Genomic DNA, 23634 nt, shown 5'->3' on the forward strand with positions numbered 1-23634 from the left:
CACTGGCAAACGCCCATATAGCGTGCCGCTTTCGCCAGCTGTAGAGGTGAACAAGTTTAAGTGTTATGCTAGGATATCTGAGTGTTATCTTGCATCTACGTAATGAGGCAATATACACGTACGCCATTGCACGTCGTTGCAGTTTTGTCTATGCCGCATACAGAAATGTGAGCAGTAGTTGCTAGCGTGTACCAGCCATTTCGCAAGAACGGTAGTGATGCAGAGGCAATGACACGAGCGGGGTCTTGCACAGCGAGTCAATGCTCTCCAGATTTCGTTCCGCAACGCTGCCTTTGTTATTTGCAGTACAAGTGCTGTGAAGTCTGTAAGCAGACAGACAGCACAGTGTATCATTTGTAATTTTTCTTATTTTCTTAAGGAAAAAGCTGAAATTACCCCTTAATTTAATTCCTTTGGAACATTTTGCTTTTGCACACGAAAAGTAGAGAAAATGGAAGGCCCGTTTGCACGCTCCTTACGCATTCCTAGACGTAACAGTGACCTAAAACACGTGGAGTTGCCAGTCTAGATAACAAAAATAACGGGTTACGAACACAATTAGCTACCTCACTGAGTCTTTCCTGCTCGACGAGAGTTTACACAGGGCAGATAGCGAAACAAGGGCTGGGTTTGCCCGTGCATCCTTAGTTTCTTCACTTTTCCACATTTCATATGCTACGCGAGATATTGTTGCTGGTAAATAAGCCTAGTTGCATTCAGGTCGACGAAGCAGGATAGTCATCGCTTTGAATCTTTTCTTGCATTATGCAAGGACAGTCAGTGTGCAAAAGGTGCGGCTACGTCATTCTCGTAAAACAATGAGCGTCTCGTTCGCTGTGAAAGAAAGTAACGAGCGTGCTGACTGCGACTGTGGCTAGCACTCCGATGTGGCCGCCACCGCAAGAAAATAAGCGGATTAAAAGCAGGCAAGCACATTTTCCCTTTTTCTTTTTTAAGAAAACAGGAGGGAATTTGACGGCTGCAACTGAATGACCTAAAAGTTTCACTTTATGTATATGCACACTTGGCAAGCATAATAAAAGAAGAAATCATTTTACGCAACTCAGGCTAACATACTCATGAGACCAAATTACAGTACAGAGAAAACTAAAAAAAAAAAAAAGACGACGAACGTGACCAGGGCAGGCTGTTGTGATGCGAATGATTAAAGAAGACTTGTCGTCTACAACTTCTCACGACCCGCGCGAGGAAGTTATCTTTCTCCACTATGGGAAACGGTCTTGCTGCGTCAGCCTGGTAATAGATGCAGCGCGACGTCATCGTTGGAGATCTCTGTTCGGTCACACGTCCATAACAATCGCGCCGAGGTCAGATGTCGCGTTTCACTCGTTGCGTGTTTCACGCGAACTGTTTTCGCACCACCCGCTGGACGGGAACTCCCGCGGCCGGAGTCGAAGGCTGTCGACCAGGAGGCGGCAATTACATGTGAGCCGCGTCGGGGTGGGGAGGCGTCGGCGGTGGGCACAGCTCCCCTTCTCTCTCTATCGTTCTTCCTCCTCGCGCCAATCTCGTGCACGGACTCGGAGCGCAGAGAGACTAGCCGTGAGGCCATTGACGTAAAGACACGAGGACGCCCTCTCCTCTGACACACGTTGGGCGAGAGAAAGGGAGGGAGGGGGGGGTGAGTATGTCTCCTTCACGGCCACAAAGGCCCACCGCGACCAAGGCTGATTTCCATACGCTCGAACGGAGGCGCGCACACACATCACAGTAGGCCACCGGAGGCTTTACCGGGCGCGAGCTTTTAGAGACCGCGGTGCCATCCCGAACCGCACACAAGGAGGCCGCGCTCCGGAGGAGACTGGTGCTGCTCCCGCGCTCACGCTTCCGACGATCTCCGCTCGATCGACTGCTTTTGCATCTGGAGAACCACCGCCACAGTTGACGCGACAGCGCTACGTAGACAAGCGACTGTCGTGCCGGCTTACCCCCCGAGACACCATGGCGCGGGCGCCGGGCCGAAACGTGTTCCTTCTCCTTCTGGGAGCGTCAGCCGTGCTCATCAGTACTGCCAAGACCGCTGCAGCGCATAACAGCACTGCCGAAGCGCTCACTACACTCGCTGCTGTCATCGATATGACCACCACAACACAAGCGCCAGAGCTGAACATGGTGGATCGCATGCGCAAGGCTGTTCGCGAGCGCCTGGACGCTTCTTACGACAGCATGGCCGAGCAGTTTCTGAACGCCAAAATGTCACGGCAGTGCGCCTTCAAGTTGCTGAAGTTCGTCCACGGCTTGAGGAACTTCGAGCCATGGACGCTGCGAAGTGAGTACCAACTATAGCCGCTCTCTCTCTCTTCAACTTGAACGTGCTGGAATCTAGACACGTTACTAAGTTTAACTTTGAGTGTCCCTTTTTTCACTGTTTCTTTCCGAACGATGCTGAAAAGCCAGAGAAGTTCTGAAAACTTCACCTTGCTCGTTAGAATGCAAAATGAAGCTCCCACATGTTGCTCTGTAGCCTGTGTGTGCAAAGGACGTGCTTAAGTCCATCCTTTGGCACATGTGCTACTTGAAAGGATACGTATACCGATTCACAGCTCCGGGGACTAGTAGCTTTTTTGTCTGCCGAGTGTGCTTATGTGGACGTGCGCTACATCGACATGGAGCACGAAATAGATGCGCGGAACGAGATCAACAACTCGGCTATTTCTGCATGGCTTGCGAAAGCGACAATTTCAAGATTCCGCGACGCTGAAGCAACCTTAGCTAAATGCAATATAGTGTTTTCCCAGCTAACGCTGGTAAAGCTGTTCAAAGAAAAAAAATCAAATAAAGAAAATCACGGTGCAAGGCGCGATTATAAAATCTACAGTAAGGTGCTCAGTCACCACAGGTCTGACGACCAAATACCGTAGATCCAATAACCGCATCATGCACCATGATTTTTTAACTTTCTTTCTTCATTGAACAGCTTGGCTAACGTTAGCTGGGACACGCGGTAGAACGCCTCCGTCGCTAACGTCAGCGCGGAGAAATTCCACCTGTTGTTTTTCGTTCGCTTGCGTACGCTGAAGAGTGCAACACGCCAGATGGGATAGACTGTACGGGCACCTTCATTGTCGCAGCGCTCGCCTGAAATGTTGCGACACGGCGTCGTATACAAATCGCCGGCTGCGTGGAATCCCAGACGCGTCGCCGCTTAATCAGGCGCGAGACGAACGAGCGCGCCGAGGAGAGACACTCCAGGGAAGCCCGCCCCATTCGTTTCTGCCGGAAAACACCGGCAGCTGGCGGCACAGAATCCCGCGTGGCTCGTTCATTGATCACCGGCAAGCGTTACACAATATCCACGTGGCGTTGAAGGTAACGCAGATTGACGGGCGCCCTCCGCAGAGCCCAGGTGCGTTTCGCCGCTCGGTGAAAATAGCTGCGATGTCGGAGAAGGTTAACCGCTGTGCACAGACAACGGGTGCAAGGGCGCCTGGAGCGGAGCCTTCCGGCACCGCCCGCAAAACGCGCCTTTGCGGCCTTCGCGGCCGATTGAACAAACACACGGGAAGGAAGGAAAAAAAAAAGAGTGGGACAACCGTCTATCAAAAAACTTCGCGGTGACTGGCACGGGCGAGACCGACAAGTCTTCGATCGCTCTCAGAACACCATCTCCGAACGGAGGTCTCAGTCTCTAGCTCCTCATCAAATCGCACTGCGCCTTAATCGCATCATAGCGCTAGACGTAAAGGGGAGCCCATCTGCGACTGTGATGACGTTGTGCGGGTGGCATGGGGGCCAACTTTTTTTTTATGTACCTGTGACTGGAAAAGGGACCGGGCTCGTTGCTAATTGAATTTTTTTCTTTCGCATGCAAATCTCGCAGCTTTTCTTTTCAACTAAGTATTGCCGCGTGCGGGCATGCACGAGTACGAAGTGACTGCTGACTAAGGCGCGCGTGTGATTAAACTATAGGAATGATTCTTTTGATTGTTTGATGAAATATGCATGTTTGCATACACATTATGCACACACAAAACTGGTCGAGGGAGTTGCACCCGTGCTAATATTTCTTGCCGCAAGGCAGCAACGCAGCTTTGCCTCAGGACGCGGGACGTTGTCGAAGGAAAAAAAAAAAAAAACGAGCCCGAAAAGTGTGCGTAATTGAGCGCTATATGGTTTATTGCTAAATTTATTGATACATTTTCATCTAGTGTATCACTGGGGGAATCGCATAAGAATATTTCATTTCATTGCCCCGCGTTCCCCTATAAATGACAGAACATGCTGCACATGAAAGCGAAGTAATTTAAAAACGAAAGGCATGTCTTAATTTTCTGATATTGAGCGAACAGCAGAATTCACGGAGAACAGCTCTTAGGCTTTAACGTTCTTCTGGTACTGACGTCCAAATGTGATAAACGAGGCACAGGACGTTTACTTTCTGCATTGCATATAGCATTTCGTGGAGTGCAACGCTGTAGGCTCGGGAAGACGCCAAGGGAGGAAACAGTGCGCTTTACGAGTGCTCTTTGTCAAAAGCACACCGGACGGTACATGAGCCCAGATCAAAACCTTCTGTAATGTGACCCCCTTGAAATATCCGTTTACCGAAGCCTGCTTCTCCCGCCCCCAATACAAAAAAAAAAAAAAAAGAAACCAGGAAGGAAGATCGGGGAATAGGATGCCGCACCTTCCGTACACGTTGGGAATGAAGTGAGTCGCTAGTGAGACTCACCATTACCGCCAAGCGGCAGCAGCTATATCCTCACGCGTACAGTGGTTCGTAGAGTCACGAGAAAAGAAGCACATTCGCAAGTATAGTGTTAAGAGCAACACCATATGTAACATACACGTGTGTGTAAGCCATATATGTCTGCGTGCATGTTGTTATCATCTCTTTTAAGGTAGAGCCCTTTTGATATTTATGGCCCGTAACTTACCACCAAGAAGATGTGGCATATTACGAGTTAGGGGCGGATTAATAAAAGCACTTTAGCCGGGAATTGTCGTGCTAGAATCATTGCTGTCATAAGGCGTCCAATCACAACACGGATGACGTTCCTGTCACGCGCGTGACAATTTATATCACCAGTGACTACAAACAAGGCAGAAAGAAAAAGCAATAAGCAGGTTTTGATAACGCAACAGAGATCAGGTTGGAAAATATATTTTCCAGGGTGCTGTTATCAACAGAACCACGTCACATAGCACAAACCTACTCAATGCAAGGCCGTCGGCCATAATAATAATAATATTTGGGGTTTCACGTGCCAAAACCACTTTCTGATTATGAGGCACGCCGTAGTGGAGGGCTCCGGAAATTTTGACCACCTGGGGTTCTTTAACGTGCACCTAAATCTAAGCACACGGGTGTTTTCGCATTTCGCCCCCATCGAAATGCGGCCGCCGTGGCCGGGATTCGATCCCGCGACCTCGTGCTCAGCAGCCCAACACCATAGCCACTGAGCAACCACGGCGGGTGGCCGTCGGCCAGTCCAACCAATACGTCCTTCTTTTTCTCGAGCGGAAGTCAGCTGGGTGTGCCCTTCGTGGTGATTTGCATTGATTACGGTGTTATGCGAAAACGACTGCTATACTTACTTCACTGCAAGGCGAAATTTCACAACCGCTAAAATATGGTTTGGAAGTGAAAGCCGCTAATCTTACACAACGAAGGTTAGCGACCATGATATTTATTCTTCTGGCTCCGATAACGTGTTATCAAGTGCTCCAGTATGAGCTTCCTTTCCAGTATATAAGGACATGTCATGTGACCCAGCCCAGCGCGTGCACATGCGACATGGTTAAGTAAAGTACAAACATATTTGCGATACTCTGCGAATCCTTGGATGGCCTAATACGTTGAATCGGGAATGATATCGTATGTGTGTCCATGTTTCTTTTTTATTATTTCCGGACTCAAGGAAGCCCGTCATTACTTTAGGTAGGCGGAATTTCATTGGATTTACTAATTCCGTTTAATGCAGAACACCGGAATAAAAACATTCGGTTTTCGTAACAGCGCTCCACTCAATGCTGTCGCTTTGCAAGTAAATGTTGAATTGTCAAAACCATGTATCAAAGCGCTTCGCACTTCAAGGTTCGCAGCGGCAATGCGCGCTCACGCACGCGCGTCTGGGTTGAAGGCCAGTCTTCAAAAGTACGAACCACACTGAAACGTGACGTATCATAGTTGAGCGTGATCCACTTATGTTCATGTGCGCAACCGGGACACTTAACGAATTAGTGCAGAGAAGTGCACGAGAAATTCACAGATTTAAACGGCGGATTTAGTTCTTTAAGGTGACGACAGGTGCTCTGGTTATATGCAAAGTAACTATACGTTAGACAAGGTCCCTTGCACATAAGCCGTAGCAGCAGAAGAGAGCGGAAATTATTAGAGAGGTAGACAGATAGGTTAACTACAGCAGCACCTTGTTGGCTACCCTGTGCTGGGGGAAAGGAACCAAGATTTAGTGAAACAGGAGGCAAAATTAAGCACGAAAAGAAGCGCATAATAAGCGCGCAGCAACTGTCGTATTCTGTAGCGCAGTGTGCATGTCATTAACAAGTCTAACAATCTGTTGAAGATGCCTGCGCAGATGTCGTGCTATGGGCCAGTTGGCTGTTACCCTTTCCTTTGGGAAGGGCGGCTCTTCAAGCCTAGCGCGGTCAAGAACGTTTTCGCACTCTGCAGCGAGCCTAGTCACAAAGGAGGTGCGTGACTATCCCATCATTTTGTCTCAAATAAATCGGCCTGAACGACTAACCAGTGTCTTTATTAGGATTATAAGGCGGAAACGACGGTAAATAGCTGTCCGAGTCCGTTCAGAGACTCCGTGCGGCTGCGCACAGAGTTGTCTCCGTAATCACAACCCAAATAGCACGGCTGAAAGCAGCCGTTCACTGCAAGTCGGTCAGAACGATCGTGTTGTCTCGCATCGTTCACGCTTCACGAACAGGTCTCCCAAGGGCAAAAGTAAAGACTGCTTTCGTTACATCGACGTCATAAATTTGCTGGGCTATAAGGCCGCTAGGCGCTTGAAGTAGTGGCTTGCCTTAATATGCAAGGCCAGAAAAACGGCTGCGGCAAGCAAGAAAATATTTGTACACTAGCAGCATTGGGACGCGCTTTAGCTAAGTATGCGGTTGCACTTACTCAGAAAGTCCTCTCTCTCCTTTTTCTAGGATGGTGGCTTCGAGTGCGCTATACCGCTTTGAGGCGGCGGGCATGGCAGCCCTTTCGTGGGTCCCAGTTTTCCTGACTTCTCCATTAATACTTAAAAGGTGCATCTTCCCCGCCGCGCTCATGAAAGCGAGTCGCTGTCGCTTGCCAATGCAGCTTCTTGCTCGACGTGGCGAAAGCCCGGGTGTTCGGGGGCTAACTAGGCCGGCCGGGGGCACAGGCACTCGTGAAATGCTCGGACAGGAAGCGTCGCCCGGCGGAGGCGTCTAACCTGTTATCGGCGAACACGCCGAGCGCGCGCGTCTAGCCTTGCGCGCGCCCGACGGCGCGGGGGTCCCACCGGAGGCACAGCTGCCCGCCTCGGCGCAGTGGGGCACTGTTGCCGCAGGCTGGCCTTGAACGCCGGTCGCGTGCCGCCGGAGAAACGCGGCCGGTGCATCGGACCCGATGATCGCTCCAGAGACGAAAGCCCATTTCTCGAACGAGGGCAGCGGTGAAGGTTGGCGGGCGATAACAACACGGAAGCCTGGCCTCGGCAGAGCGGAAGCTGCCGAGCCGTTTGGGGCACCCTAGAAACAATGGCCACGAGGGTTCGGAAGGGAAGTCACGGAGTGAAGAATGCAAATGCGTCGCCACGGGCCGAGGAGGCGGCCAGATGCACGTTTCACATTGTGAGGCTCGAACGGCGTCTGACACCTAACGCCCGTCTTGAGAATGGGTTCGCTCGTTCCAAAAGCAAATGCGGCGGCGAAGGTCGCTTTAATTAACGACCTTGAAGTCTCGTCCGCTCTGTCAGCACTTGGTACACGATGCGGATCGTGTACGCACGTGACGCAATGCGGATACGGTTTGAAAGCTGCTGAGGATACGCAGCGCGTATACAGCTCCCGCCGGGCTATAGCCGAGCTAATTTGGAAACGGCTCGGTTTTCCATAAACAGAAGCTGGCTCTATGCACGGTCACACGTCCGCTGCGCACTCGAGCACGCCTCTGGTTGCGCACGAGCGGAAGACACCCGCTGCAGAACTCGCTATGGCGCGTGCTGGGTGCAAGAAATTCCCAGCTGGAGCGGGCATAAAATAAACACAGAAGCTGATGAAACGAAAATGAAGGGCAATTTAACGTTGTCGGAACGTTGAGCTGGCCCGGAAGGTGAAAAGTACTCACTCGAAGTCGTGCAGCCATCCTGGCGTTTAACTTTTAAAGAAGGCGAGGCACCGAGACGAGTTCCTGTGCTGGAGAACACAGTTTGACTGGATGTGAATGAGTAATGCGCCAGTGACGCTGACATTCTATAGGGCATCCTGATCAAAGTAACTTAACCTAGAGTTGCCTTCGCCTGAAGGACGGTGTGTTAACCGTGCGTGAAGGTCACCAACGTTTAAGAGTAAGCTTCCGCTAAGCGCTTTTAGCTCGAGGAACATTAACGCGTGTTCCGCGAGCAGCCAGCGCAGTGGAAGCCGGCTTTCACACGCAACTAACATGCAAATGCTCGCTTAACTCTGCTGTCTTTGTGGCGGCCTTAACACGTGCCCGTGCATGCCCCTGCTTTGGTCTGGTGACTGCAATCCATTTCTACTCGAGACCTGTGGGAAAAATAGACCTGATTTTTAGGCTGAAAATAACTTTATATAGTGTCTTTATTTAGCACGCACGTTACGTTTTCTTTCACAAAAATATAGCGCCGGCAAATAGGGACAAAAAGTATTTACGCGGAGATTCGCTGCGTATATGCTGTAGGCTCTTGAGAAAGCGGGGCAGTGTTCGTTTCTTAGTCGTGGTGACCTCACAGCGTTTAAGCGGGATACGAAGACGCTCGCGCGATGTGGCCCTGGTGCACGTAAGAATCCTCGGATGATTTCTCCTTACGGTACCTCTCATGACCTACATCGCCGTACCGGGCATAATTATTCTGAATAATTAATCAATCAATCAATCAATCAATCAATTATTTGCCGTGCGCAGGAACCACCGTGATGTCCTAGTGCTGGCGCACGCGTACATTAATAATAATAATAATAATAATAATAATAATAATAATAATAATAATAATAATAATAATAATAATAATAATAATAATAATAATAATAATAATAATAATAATAATAATAATATTCAATCAATCAATGAAATCTTCATTATAGTGCCCAACAACAGCTACGGATCGAGCCTTCGCAGTAGTGTACTTAAAAAGCAATACGCCAGGCAAAATGTACAGATAAAGCAAATGTGGTAGACAAGACAATATGGGATAGCGAAACAAATATGGAAACAGAAAATGAGGAGCCGGGCTTAACAGTGAGTTAATCATACAACATGATTATCTACATACATACAAAACACAGGAAATGAACTCTGAAACATGTTAATACAGGCACGATACTTATTACACGTTTTTTGATATCAAGCCATAGACAGTATCTACTACAATGGCGAACAGAAAACGCGAAATGTAGCCTGGTATTCTTTTGCGGCCCGGAATATCGTACATAATCAAAATAAAGAGGAAGTAGAGGAAGAAGAAGAAAACAAGAAGCCCAATTTTCTTTCACATTTTTTTTTCGTGAATGAACGACTATACGTTTGTGAGACTGAACCTCGATTTCCTATCGACGTATAGCAAAAAAAAAAAAAAAAAAAATGGACCCGGAGCGATCTCGCAGAAAGATGTCGGCCAACCTTAAATTAGGGGAGCGATTTGACGGCACTCTTCTCTCTAGATGTCTCAATAGTAATACGCGGCCAGCAGTGCACGAATACCGGTGACCCTGGTCCCATTATGCCTTGGTGCGTGGCGCCCCTTGTGATGCAGCACGTGTCCGAGCACCGTAAAGGGTCAAAATGGTGCACACTGACGCCACGTTTCCGGTCAACAGCATGTCGCGTTTCCTGCACAAGGACAAGTGCGATATGGCAGCGTGATGAGTGGTTGTACAGTTCTTCTGGTTATCAAGCTGTGATGGGTGCAGAAGTACAAGAGATGACGAGTGTAAATAATCCTGTCCACTCACGAAAAAAAAAACAAGCAAAAAAAAGTCTTCCCTCCCCTGGACAGAACCAAGGTAATGTTGTTTTCCGTAGCTTGGAGATACTCTGATTACGTTTTGAATTCCGCCTAATTATATGATTGGTATTAATTAATTAACCAATCAACTTCTTCAATGTTATAATTAGGTGAAAAGTGTAGATGAGAAAATTGCAGAGCAACATGAACAACTCCCAACAGAGCTTTCTGCTGCTCAATACGTGCTACATAAAAGTGTCTTTACAAGCACGAAAGACGCCCGCGAATACACGCAAAATTTGGGCGCGACTGGCCGCTTGACGCACTTTGCGTGTATTTGCAGGCTTCTCTCACTCTCGGAAAAACACTTTTCTGTAGCATGTACTGGGAAACAGAAAGCTGTAACGGGAGTTTGTCATGCTGTTCTAAAATTTTCTCATTGACTCTTTGTATCTAATTATAATATCGGAAAATTTGTTTTGTTAATTAAGACTAACTATGTCATTAGGCGGAATGCAAGAAATAATATGAGAATCTCCAAGGTACGGCAAACAACATTACTTTGGTTCTGTCCAGTTACGTGGCATTTGCATATCTTTAAATCTTGGTGCATAATAGTTGGGACATCCTCTAGATAGAGAGGTGTTGCAGTTACTTTCTTTAAGAAGTGCTTGTTCCGATATGACCTTAGAAAAAAGAAAGAAAAGAAAAACACGCACACAGCAACACAACTACATAGATCCACCTATGCTTCACATAGCTGTATTATAAAGTTCGTTGCTCCTTGGGTTCTCACGTCAGGTGCAAAGAAAGACTACGTGGATAAAAGGTGGCTGTAGGAGGAGCATATGCTTTCTAGTCACTTTCATAATGGTTGATTAAAAACTGCCCGTTGTATAATGTGCGTACATACAGCGCCAATTATATGAGGGGCAAGAAACTTGTCAGGCAATTAAATCCAGCTGCTTGGCGTCACCTTAAAGTCTCAGTGATAACGAAGGTGCCTTAACCGTGATTTTGTTCCGCTCATTTATTGGAAACAAAGTAAGCGTAAAAGGATGCTCTACGAGAATAACATCTGACCCGGGACGCGCGCGATGGATTATTTATGAGCTCTTTGTTATAAGAAAGAACAATAGGTCGAGGCGTTCGTTAAACTCGCCTTTCCATGAAATATTTACGAACGGAGCCCTCACGCTTGCCTCGCAGTTAGACGAGCAAAACAAAGCATTGCACAATCGTCCCTTCTCACTCTCGTTCGAACCGCGGTGAGAACGTAAACAGCGACTTCGCTTTCTTTGCACTTGTTGTATTTGTCGCGCTGGCAAACTAACTGGTGCACGGCCGACAACCTTTGTGACGCAGTGACAGACGATGCGCATCAGTCAGCGTGAACAAAAAAACAGCCGCCTTTCGGAAAGCAAGTGGCTGCGTGAACGGGTGTTTGGAAATGCATGCCAAAGTGCTTCAATTCGTTGCTGCATATTTCTTTTTACAATTGTTATCTGCTTCGTGTGAGAGAACGAGAGAGGTTGTAATAACAAAATGGGAAATATATGCGGCAATTGCAGGAAGTATTACGACGTTCTTTTCTTTCTCATGTTGCGTCACAGAGATAGCAGGGAAAGCAACAAACGTAAACAACCTTGGAGGTGTTACCAGTACACAAATATTTACTGAGTATATGTACGATACGTTACAGTTTGCGAAATAAAACGAGTTGCAGTGCTGAGTACCTCGTTGGAAATACAGCCACGCGAACTGTAGACTTCAGTGCTGAGTTCTTTTGCCTCTGCTTCACATTTGCAAGGCGTCCCATAGAGCTGTTTATCGTGTAAACAAACCTGAAGGTCTTATACGCACCGAGTATCGAGGAAACGTATCGCTAACGGTGCTCGCATGAGCTCGAGTTCCAGCGCATTCATCTAGCGAGATCTAAACCGATGTATATCTATTAATGCCCGTGTGACAGGCTGCTATACTGTAATGTATAAAGTTTTGATCGCGGAGAACAGCTTTGTAACCTATTCGCACGTGCCCCGTTAATTGCGAGTGTGTCAGCCCAGACTGAAGACCATCTGCGTTATTGTTGTCTCAAGCGCCAAGGCATGAAACAGTGTATACGCTGAAAAAATTATCCCTGTCACATTGCATGGCACTTCTTACGCGCCAGCGAATCTATAAAATCCTAGACATCTATGCCTATGAGGCAAATTCACGTGCACGCAGCAACGGCTGCTGAATATGTAATGCAGTCAGATGAAACGCGATCCTTCACGGCGCCCGATTAGACGCGAAGAATCAACGAATAAAACGCATTGACCTATATATAGGCACTGCTCCCTCAAAACCGCCCAAAGGTCTGCCGTTTCGCTGCCCCTCAAACCGGCTGCTTCGACGTAATAAACGTGTCGTAAACAACACCCCTTCGTCTGTTGACCTTCCGATAGCCATTAGGTTTAGTTCGTCGCGTTAAGAATGCACCACACTGCCCCAAACGTGGACGGAAGGTTAAGCAGTACAACGTGACAAAAAAGAAAAAGAAAGAACGAAAAGCAGTTCAGGCATGCATGCATCGACGAATGACCCATTCCGAGGCAAAATAGAAAGGAAGAAAGAAGGAAAGAAACAGACGCGTTTTCCCTCCTGTGCCGGGCGCTCGATATCGCTGACCTTGTCTGGCAGAGTTTGGCGGAACCAGTTCATGAGCTGCCCGCGCAATTAACGGAGTCGCCACACGACCGGACTCGAGAGCGAAGCGCTTTCGCTTTTACCAACCGATAAAATATGGAAATGCACTGACATAAATAAGCAGAGTACGCTGAAATGTGCATATTTTGGGCAGCGTGAGGGTGGCAACGAACTAAACAAGTGCTAGCATTATTTGAGGTTTTCTTACACTTGTGATTAAAGTAACTGAGCACTTGAGATACTGTTTAAAATGTTGTATTACATATTTGCGTTGCAATATTTGAAAGTGTTCATTGAAAACTTGGAGTTTACGCTGACACTGCTGTTGCCCTTTTTCAATTGGTTGCTAGCAAAAAGAAACTTGAAAGTGGGAAGTTCTTTTTTTGTTATGTTAGTTTGTTTTTCTCTGTTTGGCTGCTCTCATTCAGTTATTATTTTGGTTGATTCTGAGTGACTTCAGTACATGGGGCCGAGTAACTTGGGCACGTTTAAACTATATTAGTGAAATGATCTCGAGAAACTTGCTGCTAGGAGTCAGCTAGTACTCTACCGCTTTAACAGAGTTCCCTGTTATGGTTCAGAAAGTTTAATGCTTGGAATTGTTTGTGTTTATGTGCTTTCTCAAAAAATATATGTAGGACATTACGCAAAATAAGGACAAGAGCTTGGTGGCGCAACCAACCACCCCGTTTCAGAGGGGACGCTCATCGCATCCATCCGTCCATCCATCTTTTCCTGACTTTTCATTTGCATGTCATTATTTGTCAAATCCAACAACTACTTGCACTTGTGAAGACGGCGGCGCTAACCAATGGGATCATTTAGACTTCCCGCGTATCTAGTACAATTTACGAAATCTTATGAAGTCTTATGAAGTTATGAACTTACGAAGTCTTACGAAGGAACGGGCTTCTCATACTAAATGCTTCTTGTACTAGATAGGAAAAACCGACAGCGCTGTGTGCTCGTGTGAGGAGGCTGAAGAAGGCATAGAAAAATGCACCCCAATGATTATGCTTTTCGCGAAGATACATGCTCTGGAGAGGAGTTCAATATCACTAGGTAAAATCCTGGGTGATGACCGTAATAAAACTGGCAACACAGTGCAGTATGTGCATTAGTACAGTTTTTTAAAGATTCATGAATATCTAAAAGGTACTAAATTTGGTTATTGTAACTTTGATCACGACGTTGTATTTCAAGAAGTTATTCTTTTTTTTCAAGTTTTTTCACATTTGTGATTCTGTAATCACTTTCGTTATTGTGCTCCTGCAGCTCTTGCGTGTGTGCTCGTGTGCGCTGTGTTTTCTGCCAGCAAGGAACGTAATTTGTGCTTAAAAATGAACATTCTAATTTTGTGAACTGCCCAGAAACATTTGTTTTAGTCGTGTGTGCGTGAAATATAGAACTGTTGTCACTTAAGTTTTTTTTCTCTGTTCTTTGTTTGACGTTTACTTTTTTTATTTTTTGAGCTCATCTATGAATTGAAAGAAGAGAAGTAGTCGGCGTCGTCTAACAGACACCAACAGCTCTTTGCAAAGAGTTGAGAGAAAAAAAATTTAATAAAAGGAAAAACCGCATTCCCCCGTCGTACCAAAGCTTTTGTTCTGATACGTACTTTTCTCCCGAGCTGGGCTAAGAAAAGCGCTTCTGGAATTGATAATAAGGGAGTAGGCATGGAAATGAAAGAACCGTAGCCAGGCACGTATCGCATAAGGCTGACATAAAGAACGCTGAGGCCACTTTTTCTCCTCCATTGAAGATGCTCTGTTCTTGCGCCGCAGCGCGTATCTTCAAACGGAGTAATCCCCCTGAAACTTCTTCATGTCGACGAATAGCGGGAGGTTAACAGCGATGCATAAAAGAAAGGGCTGATTTTGTTTACCTCGGGTCGCAAAGCAACCGACACGGCGGTGAGGCGCAACGACTGGTGTTGTAGGCGCAAGAAGACCAATAACGAGTCATTTGTCCTAATATTTTCTTTCCACGAATACTTCGCGCCCACTTTGTCCTCTTAAAGAGGTGCGACAGGGAAGAAAAATACAACCGCACGTCCGCTTCTTCTCCGCACGTGCAACTGTTTTTTTTTTTTTCGTAGATCAAGAGACAATAGGATAACATTCCATTCGCTGCGAAGATGGTCTAATTGGCGGGGCGCTCGCAACTCCACAGCTTGCTGCGTCATTTACTTCGGTTCGTTGTTAGCAGTGACAAGTTCCCTCCCCCTTTAATTTACCTTGGCACATGCGACTACGCCAGCCCCCATCAATGTGTGCGCTCGTATGCATGCATATGAACCTCGCTTGATCCACTCAAATGCTCGATCTCCTATGACATCTCATACAACACGAGAAAGAAGACCCGCTACTCGCTTTTTTTTATTCTCCTAGTCATCAAGTAGATCTTTTTTAGGAAGCTTAGCAACAGCAGCATTCTTACGCAACTGAAGACATAGCTAGCCGCAAACATACCTATTCTGGCCTTTGCTTTCGCGGCGTGTGAGTAAAACTTTAGGCGGTGTACTGAGAAATTGACTCTCTTCTCGTTTGTATCAAATTGGTTGCTATGGAGTGATGCAGGTTGAACATACTTCTGCTCTATGTCACTTCTCCGATTGAAACTACACTACAAATATCTTCAACATGAACTGACAGCAGCGGCGAAAAGATGAAGCCACACGAAGCGTAACAGACACAAAAGCTGCACCTTACTCGGTTGTCGCCCCTCATGAACACCAACCACAGCCGGTCTCGCGACGCCAGCAGATTTGCATTCGGTCTAGCTCGCCGGGAGATCGGATTGACGAGTAAACAAGTAACAATCCTAACCCACGGCTCTTCTCCTCTCGCAGTGATCGATGCGTCGGGCAAATACCCAACCGGCCTGTTCCAGGGATCGCTGTCCGATCTGGGCGCTTACGACCAGTGCATCGAGACGGTAATCCGGGACGAGTACGGGGGAGAGAAGGTGCGCGCCCAGTACTGCAACCTCTACATCAAACTAGGAAAGGACATGTCCTTCCTAGAACACGTGGATGAAGCCCTACGCCTCTCACACAGGAGGGTACGTATCTTGTTTCCAGCGCATGCCACGGTGCTTGACCCTGTGCGGGATGTTGTCTTTCTGTTTTCTTTAATTGTCTGCGGAGGAGAGTTGAAGTGCGCCTCACTCGTGCCCTTCGATTTCTCTATTTCTGTTAGTTTCGCACTTGAAAATCAACGCCTAATAAAAAGAAGATGCTTCGTACCGTTATGCGGGAGAGACACGATGCGAGTCGGGTTGGGGACGCTCTACGCGGCGATCTTTGTATGCTTCGCTAACAGCTGAGAACAAAACACAGACTCGTGTCATCTAAGTCATGCAGTTGTCGAGGCCATTGTGGAAAAGATGGGCTTGTTACGTTAATTGCGCTACTTGACGTACAAAAGCATCCGCAGACAAAGAAAGCGTACAAGTATAGTGCTTTAGAGAAAGATGGGGAACTGAAGTTGTTGGCGCATAATTACATGATAATTACTTGATTACTAGGGACTGCTTGAAAAAAACGGGGACATGACTAGACAACGGCATCGCGTGGTCGTGTCTCGTTTTTTTTCGCGCGTTTCCTAAGTAATGACGCAAGTGTTTTAATTGCTCCCCCACAGTCGGAGATCATCTCATAGTGTTCAACTACAGTGAATTTAGTTACAGTTATTGTTCTGGTTCTCTTCCAGTTAAGCTGCGAATTGAAGACATGATTAGAACCAGGTTATGCCTGTACGTTAATGTGGAACGGATGACGGCTTTATATGACGGCTACAGACAATTTGTTTCCTTTCTTTTCTTTCGTGAAAACCTTTCGTGCAGTAAAGAAAATGCGCATACAACTTGAATTGTTTAGAATAAAGTGCTCTAAAGCACTATACAGTGAATGGTTCTTAAAGATGAGGCATCTACTTTGTCTGAGGAATTTGTGTAAAGTCTATTTCGAAATGGAGAAAGCTCATTCTGAAGTGCTAAGTTGATGTGCTAATCGATAGCCCCGATATGAAGGATTAAGTGTTAAAAATCACGATGGTAAAAACGTTCGTGATGGGGGACTATGTCCGACAGTTAGTAGTCCGCTTTAAAGGCGACAAAAGTACCGCACGTTCCCAAATGACGTAAACAAAAAAAAAAAAAAAACGTACCGTTGCGATAAGGAGCGATGTTAGAACAGACAGCCTGGCTTGGAAGGGAACGCTGGCCTCTTCCTACACAGGCACAAGCTGACTGTTCTTCAGATCATTTCATCTCCGTGTCGGAAACGTGTTGGAACACCGTGCATGGCGCGCATTATGGAAGCTATCGGAGCCTGCGAACACCCAAAGCGGCCTTGCTATTTCGACGTGTAGCGAACCTCAGGGAAGTTAAAAGAACACACATAACATTTAGGCCGGCATTACTACACGCTTTGAAATGTTGTATAGTCTTCAGTTTTCGCAAGCAGCGTTACAGCCTCGACACTTTTCCCGCGGTACTTGACAGGACCGAAAGGATCCGACTTGGTGACTGCCCGGATGACTCATCTGAGGGAGAAAGTGAAATACAATAATGGCGGCTTACATCACTACTTTACAAAAATAAAGAGGAATGACAATAAATGCCATCACTCCGTAACCGATATTCGGAAGAAATTGTTCGCCTCATGGAGCATATAAACAATGGAAGCCTTTTCTAGTGATGTTTACAACGGACAGCATTGAATTGTAGGGTCTAGCGTCGCAAAGCTCTAAAGCGGGCTTCGTAGCGGAGGGCTTCAGATTAATGCAGAAAACGTGAGGGTCTTTAACGTGCACCCAAAACAAGGTACGCGAGCGTATTTGCGTTTAGCCTTCATCTAAATGCGGCCGACGTGGTAGGGTGTCGAACCAGTGACGTCGTGCGCAGCAGCAGAACGCCACAGCCACTGAGCCGCCACGGCGAGTCCAGAATTGGAACATGTTTATAGTATGCATTGAAAAAATTCTGGAGTTTTAGGTGCCAAAATCACAATCTATGTATCTATGAGTAAAATGATTATTTCGCTTCGTCTCAGCAAAAAGCACCCACAAAAGCGGTAATAAAGCATTGAACGTAATTTTGATTTCGTAAATGGGGGAGCACTCTCGGTTTAAAAAGCAAGGTCGCGCTGGCTCAAGGGCCACACCGTTCTATCGTTCAGCGCTGTTCCTGACCGCGGCAACCGAGCGCCAAACCCCCCTTCTACTTACTTGCAACACACTACACATACTTGCAACACGCTAGAATGCTGGCAAAATGCAAATAAGACATGCATACTAGCACTTACACGCACATAAAAAAACCCGAGTCGTCAAAATCAAACTGAATCTGTCGACTATGGCGTTCCTCGTAGCTCATGTGCTGCTTTGGGATGTTAAATTAATGTCACACAATTGAAAGTAGCACGAATTTCACGGAACCAGAACTTTGATTAATTGATTGGAAGCACGAGGCACGCTTTTATGTAAAGTGAATTGTCTAAAATAAATGCGGACAGAGTAGGAAACACACCTGACAGTGAGATGTCGGAGCTTTCGTCGAAGTAATTTATTTCTCCATTCAGGAAAGTTTACACGCTCGCGCTCAATTATCACGTTGTGAACCAAGCCGCCCTCAACAGGATTTTACTATCGCACACATCGCGTTTAGTACAGTTTCCCGCAACTCGCGTGTAATGATGTTTTGTTTATTTCACTGTAATTTATAATAACCAGCGTACAACTTATGCTCGCGCGTTCCCACTTAGATTCCATCCGTGGAGCTACGTGCTGATGCCAATGCTGCCGCACTCGCAAGGTCATAAAACAGCGAAAGCGCGATACAGAAAAGCCACACCGACACGCTCTTTTGCTTTAGACAAGCCCCAGTAGCTTCGGAATATAGGCGGAAAGGGGTGGTGGCTGGAGGTTTCGCACCCCTATCCTTCCTGCCTGTAGAATGGCCACGCCTGCAGACATACACACTGGACCAAAAGTGCTGTGGCGGGCAGGTAAATGTTGCTTTCCTCTCTCCAAGTCCTTTAGTACACAATTACTTCTAGCGCCCTCGCTAAAGCCACTCTTTAGTTGAAGCCACTCTTTCGCTGCCATATTTTCTAAGGTTCAATCAATCTCACCAAGCAAGACATATATTATTTTAAGACATTTAATTGACGGCACATCACTAAGGATTATACAAATAATAAAGCAACGCATAAGCGGCTTTGTGCGGCTGGAAGAAGTGTTGTGTTGACGTAGGTTTCGCTCATAGTAGTATTGTAGCGGTGTCAGTGGCCTATACGCAGTCATACGCAGTACCTTGATGCCAGGCTTCGGTGGCAACAATTTTATTTGGCCCAGAGCGTCAAAGTAGCAGGGTACGAAAAGATTGACTGAATTGGCGCTCAGCGCTGCGTACCTATTGAACGCAACGGTAATAATACTACATTACAGGTCATAGTCACTTAACCGAAAAAAAAAAAAAACAGCTCGCACCTTGTCAACTTGGTCGCCTATGTTTAGCTCTAAGTCAACGCACAGTGTTCGTTACGTACGCCTTGTCGTGAACCTCGTTAGAAAGCTGTCCGCGAGCCATATTTGTTCATTTACTCGGCGGGCCTGGCATGAGAAAACTGCACCGACGTTCCACCCACGTTGAGGCGCTCATCGCCAACTCCCTGCGCACTCAATCTCGGCTCAAATGAAAACTCATTACGTCCTTCCTGCCGTATGCACTTCAAAAGGCTGCGCAGCGTTCCGCACTATTTACCTTTCTTTTTTTTCTCTCTCTCTCTCGCTCGCTCTCTTTTCGTTCCCTGGAAACGAACTGCCTCTAGCGGACCGCAACCGACTGGCCTCCGTTGCTGACGCGGCCGAGTTCCTCTGGTCGGCTGAGGACAACGATATCGCTCTGCAACCTTGGCACCGTATGAAAGCGGAAAAAAAAGGAAAAGAAAAGGAGGGGGGCTAAAGTTGAAATAATGACAAGAAATGCCCCGTCGAAAGTAGGTTCGACTAGTGCTCTACCCCGAGTGAACTAGACAACACGTGGCGGCGTCATCGTTTCTCGGTAGTTGTTCGCTTATTCAAAGTGGTTCTTCGGAAACCCTGCTCTAGCCAGAAACAAAGCGTTTCGGTTATAAACGCGCTTCTTGCGCCGCGTTCGTCGACGCATCCATCGCGCTGATACGAACGCGGCCTTTCGAGAAATTCTTCGACGCTTTCTCGGCGGAGACCTTGCATTGCAGGATGCCGCACAAAGGCGAAACTATTTTGTCATCAAGCAGCTGTAGCGACATCCGGAGTGGTTTTCCGAAGTAGAAGCAACCACTTTCGTTGCGTGCCATGCATGCAAACTCGATAAAAAAGTATATTACTTTTGACGCTGCCAGCACCAAAAACAATAATTGCTGGGTACTTAGCCGTTTTCAAAATCTTAAAGCTATACGCAAAAGTGAGCAGTCAGGCCTCTCCGCATCACTTGAATGCTGCCACTAATATAGTGATGCTTGCATTCAAAGTGTGGGAAAAGCAGAGAGCGTGCTCACACGTGCTCCCATTCTCGCTCTCGGCGCGCAAGTGCCATCTTTCGAACGCAGTATTTACAATCTTAGCGGCGGTGTTTAAATTGTGTGGAGAAACCAGCTTGAGGGTGTATGATCTACTTTGGGTACGAATGCTACTTACCGTCATCTTAGTTCGTGTAAGATTTTCTACGTCTTCACTGCTTACAGTGAGTCTGAGCTTGCGCGATAGCAACAAAACTGGACTTAGCGGACAGCGCAAGACCAGATCTGAGCCATCTAATTCGACGCTACGGGGCCGTGACCCTCATTTTCGTTGCTAAACCGGAACGAAACTAATAATGGTATGTTAAGGCAAATACGTATGTCGCTGTATATACCTGATTGCTGGCTTGAACGCGTCTGGCGGGAAAAACACTTGCACGTATTCTGAACATTGCGATAACGCCGTTGGCAGCGCTTCAGCTGCGCGCACGCAGTAGTTCACAGTTTACTAAAAGGCGAGCGAGCACAGAACGCGCAAAAGAGCAAATACCGTCTGAACCGTTAATAAGCTCTCTTAAAGCATTCACATTCTCGCCACTATACTAGTATGGCCATTATTCTGCTCGTGGCCTCAGCTTTATTGAGCGCGGTTGCTAAAATTTGGTCACAGTAACATTAACTTGAGCGCGGATAGGAACCTTGCTGGACCTCTTGTAGCGGACCTCTTGCTGGACCTCCCATTCATTCGCCGATATACTTCAGTGGCTATCACAAGACACAAGACGGCGCTGCGGTTATCGGAGGTCACACGTTTGAGTGTGTTTGCTATCATTTGTGAAGTCTGCACGTTTCATAGGTTTCGTAGAGTAGGCCCAGTCAGGAGACAGATTGTCTCTTTTTGCCTCTCTTCGTGGGCATTTCTTCAAATGTCCGAATAAAAACGAAATGTAAATCTAAAAATTCATAATCATCTTTATCGATTCACCCGTTTAATCTGCCTGTATTGCTTCACCGAATTCGCGCTTACCCCATGGTCAATTGGGTAGCCTCGCCCTTTCAGCTAGATCTAGGGACCTGTCCTACTTTAGATTCTCCTTTATATCTCAGACGCACGCGTAACAAAAGCAATGGCTTATCCCGCTGTTTCTTTATACTTTAATTTTGAAGATAATGTCTTACTTAGCGAATTACCCCACCCTCCCCCCCCTCTTTTCCGTATCGGGTATCTGGGTTTCTCGTCCATTTTTCTTGAGCCGATTCCGAATATACTACAGTCTAAGAAAAGGCCGATCCGAAAGAAGCCCAGTAAAAAAATTTAAGCACTCCTCCTACTCCCCTCACGCGAAGGGTGACGCGATACATTGACGTGCGTACTGACTCCACCCTATTCTCATCCCCAACTCGCTCAAGAAGACATTGTCTTTGACCGACTTCAGCTAGAGGTTGAAACGCCTTCCAACATTTTTTTTCTTTCAGACACCAACGTTTTCCAGGTTCCAGAACGACGACATCGTACACGGTGTGAAAATCGGTCTTTGCATAGTCCACGAATGCAAGCCAGAAGACATTGAAGCTATCGCTGGCATCTGTAAGGAAATCTATATATTTTCTTTTAGTCCATTGTATTGGGGCTATGTTCACTGTTGCGCCATGCCTGGGATATATGTTGAGTCTTTGCCAACATTTCACGATGAAAGCTTAGGGCATGCTGTGTTCGTAACTGCCAGCAATAATGCAAACGTCTTAGTTCCAATGGCGCTACATTTCTTGTGAAGCTGGCAATACTGGCCGTTCTCATGGCTGTAAAGTTCGTCCTGAAGGAATGCCACGTCGATGCCAATGAGAGTTGGGAAACACGAAAGAAAGAATATTGCTTCAGAGCGCGACAACTGGTCTTTTGCAGTTATCACCGGGGATACCAAGGTCACGGTGACGGACTGTGTCACGAACATACCTCCCGAAATCAACACTACGCAGGCGGCAATCATGTAAGTCTGTGCAGGTCTCACAAGGATTAACAGTAGCACGTGCGGGTTTTCCGGTGCGACTTGGAAAAGCACGGAGCTTTTCTTACACGTGTTCCACCGAGGAGGTCATGTGAACTGGCCACGTGTATGGGTCACAGGCGAGTAAACGTGGAAGGTGCAGTCTGTAACGTAAGAAATGCCTTCGCGAATCCGGCTGCTCACTGTATCAGAAAAATCTAAGGAAGTTTCGAGGTTCCTAATACGCCCCCTAATCCTCCCATTTTTTTTTCTCTTGCGCACTGCAGAAGCATGAATAAGATGGTACAAGACAACGGTGCCTATAGGATTTCTTGTATTCCACCTTTTACAACGCTTTCTTTTCCTGTAGTTTGATGAAACAGTTCAGTATAGCGCTGCTCTTCGGGGCTATGACAGAGACTGCGATATTAACAAATTTATCAGGGTTAACAGTCATTTTACACTAATATGCTTACAAGGTGCTCACTCTCAGTTTTGTTATTAATAAATGAGCGAACATGTCGAGCTGTCAAAGAGGATGGCAACGTATTTTTGAAAAGGGAAAATAAAACAAAATACCTTGAAGTGGTGGAATGGACCAAAGCTAACGAAAGTGCACAATGAAATTGTTTGCCTGTTCATTTCTTGTGCCATTCTTTATCTGGCTAGGGCTCTTACTAGTAAATTTCCCCATCCCCTACATGAAGGTCCTTGCTTTTTCGTCTGCTTGTGAAAAATGTCAGCGATATTTCAGAGTTGTTTGTTACTACTGATAATCATAGAAGAACACATGTACACGTTAATAAGAAAATGAAAACAAACACACGACGCTTAATTTGCACATCGCATAAATGTCATCGTCTGGGCTTTCCTCCAGCCGGTTACGCCATGCAAGTTCTCCAGAAGAATGCTTTGACAGACGGTAGATGCTGGCTAAGCGACCGATGCTCCATCACCTGTCATATAACAGAAAATGAAGTTCCGTGGAAAGGTCGCAAAAGAAAAAAGAAATATGAAGGCTGCTGTAGGGTGGTGAAAATTGAAACAATGGTGTTTAGAACTTTTCTTGTGTTCAGTTTTAGTTTATTTCTTTAATAAGTAGATATACATGCTTACACAAGTATACAGAAGGAGTTCCCAGAGCATGTCAACTTGATGTTCATTTTCCTGTTAGAGTACTGTGCACATGGTGCAATCTAGCACATGCACACCTGCAACGTTCCCAAATTCAACTTATTCTAAGGTTTCCACCAATTCCTGACGGAGCTGTTGACGCACAAGTGGAGAACAATTGTACCTATAT

The 23634-nt window shown here is 46.6% G+C and overlaps 1 protein-coding gene across 1 annotated transcript in view; it reads left to right on the top strand.

The window, feature by feature from the left end:
* The first annotated feature begins 1689 nt into the window (after nucleotides 1-1689).
* LOC142588329 (nose resistant to fluoxetine protein 6-like) overlaps nucleotides 1690-23634 on the top strand; it is a 45986-nt gene continuing 24041 nt past the window's right edge. The window contains exons 1-4 of the mRNA XM_075699944.1: nucleotides 1690-2290; nucleotides 15691-15902; nucleotides 21823-21934; nucleotides 22250-22334. Of these exons, the coding sequence (XP_075556059.1) occupies nucleotides 1963-2290; nucleotides 15691-15902; nucleotides 21823-21934; nucleotides 22250-22334 (737 nt within the window). The 5' untranslated portion in view covers nucleotides 1690-1962. The remainder of the gene's footprint in view (nucleotides 2291-15690; nucleotides 15903-21822; nucleotides 21935-22249; nucleotides 22335-23634) is intronic.

The sequence above is a fragment of the Dermacentor variabilis genome, chromosome 1 (genome assembly GCF_050947875.1).
Source record: "Dermacentor variabilis isolate Ectoservices chromosome 1, ASM5094787v1, whole genome shotgun sequence".
Lineage (NCBI taxonomy): Eukaryota > Metazoa > Arthropoda > Arachnida > Ixodida > Ixodidae > Dermacentor > Dermacentor variabilis.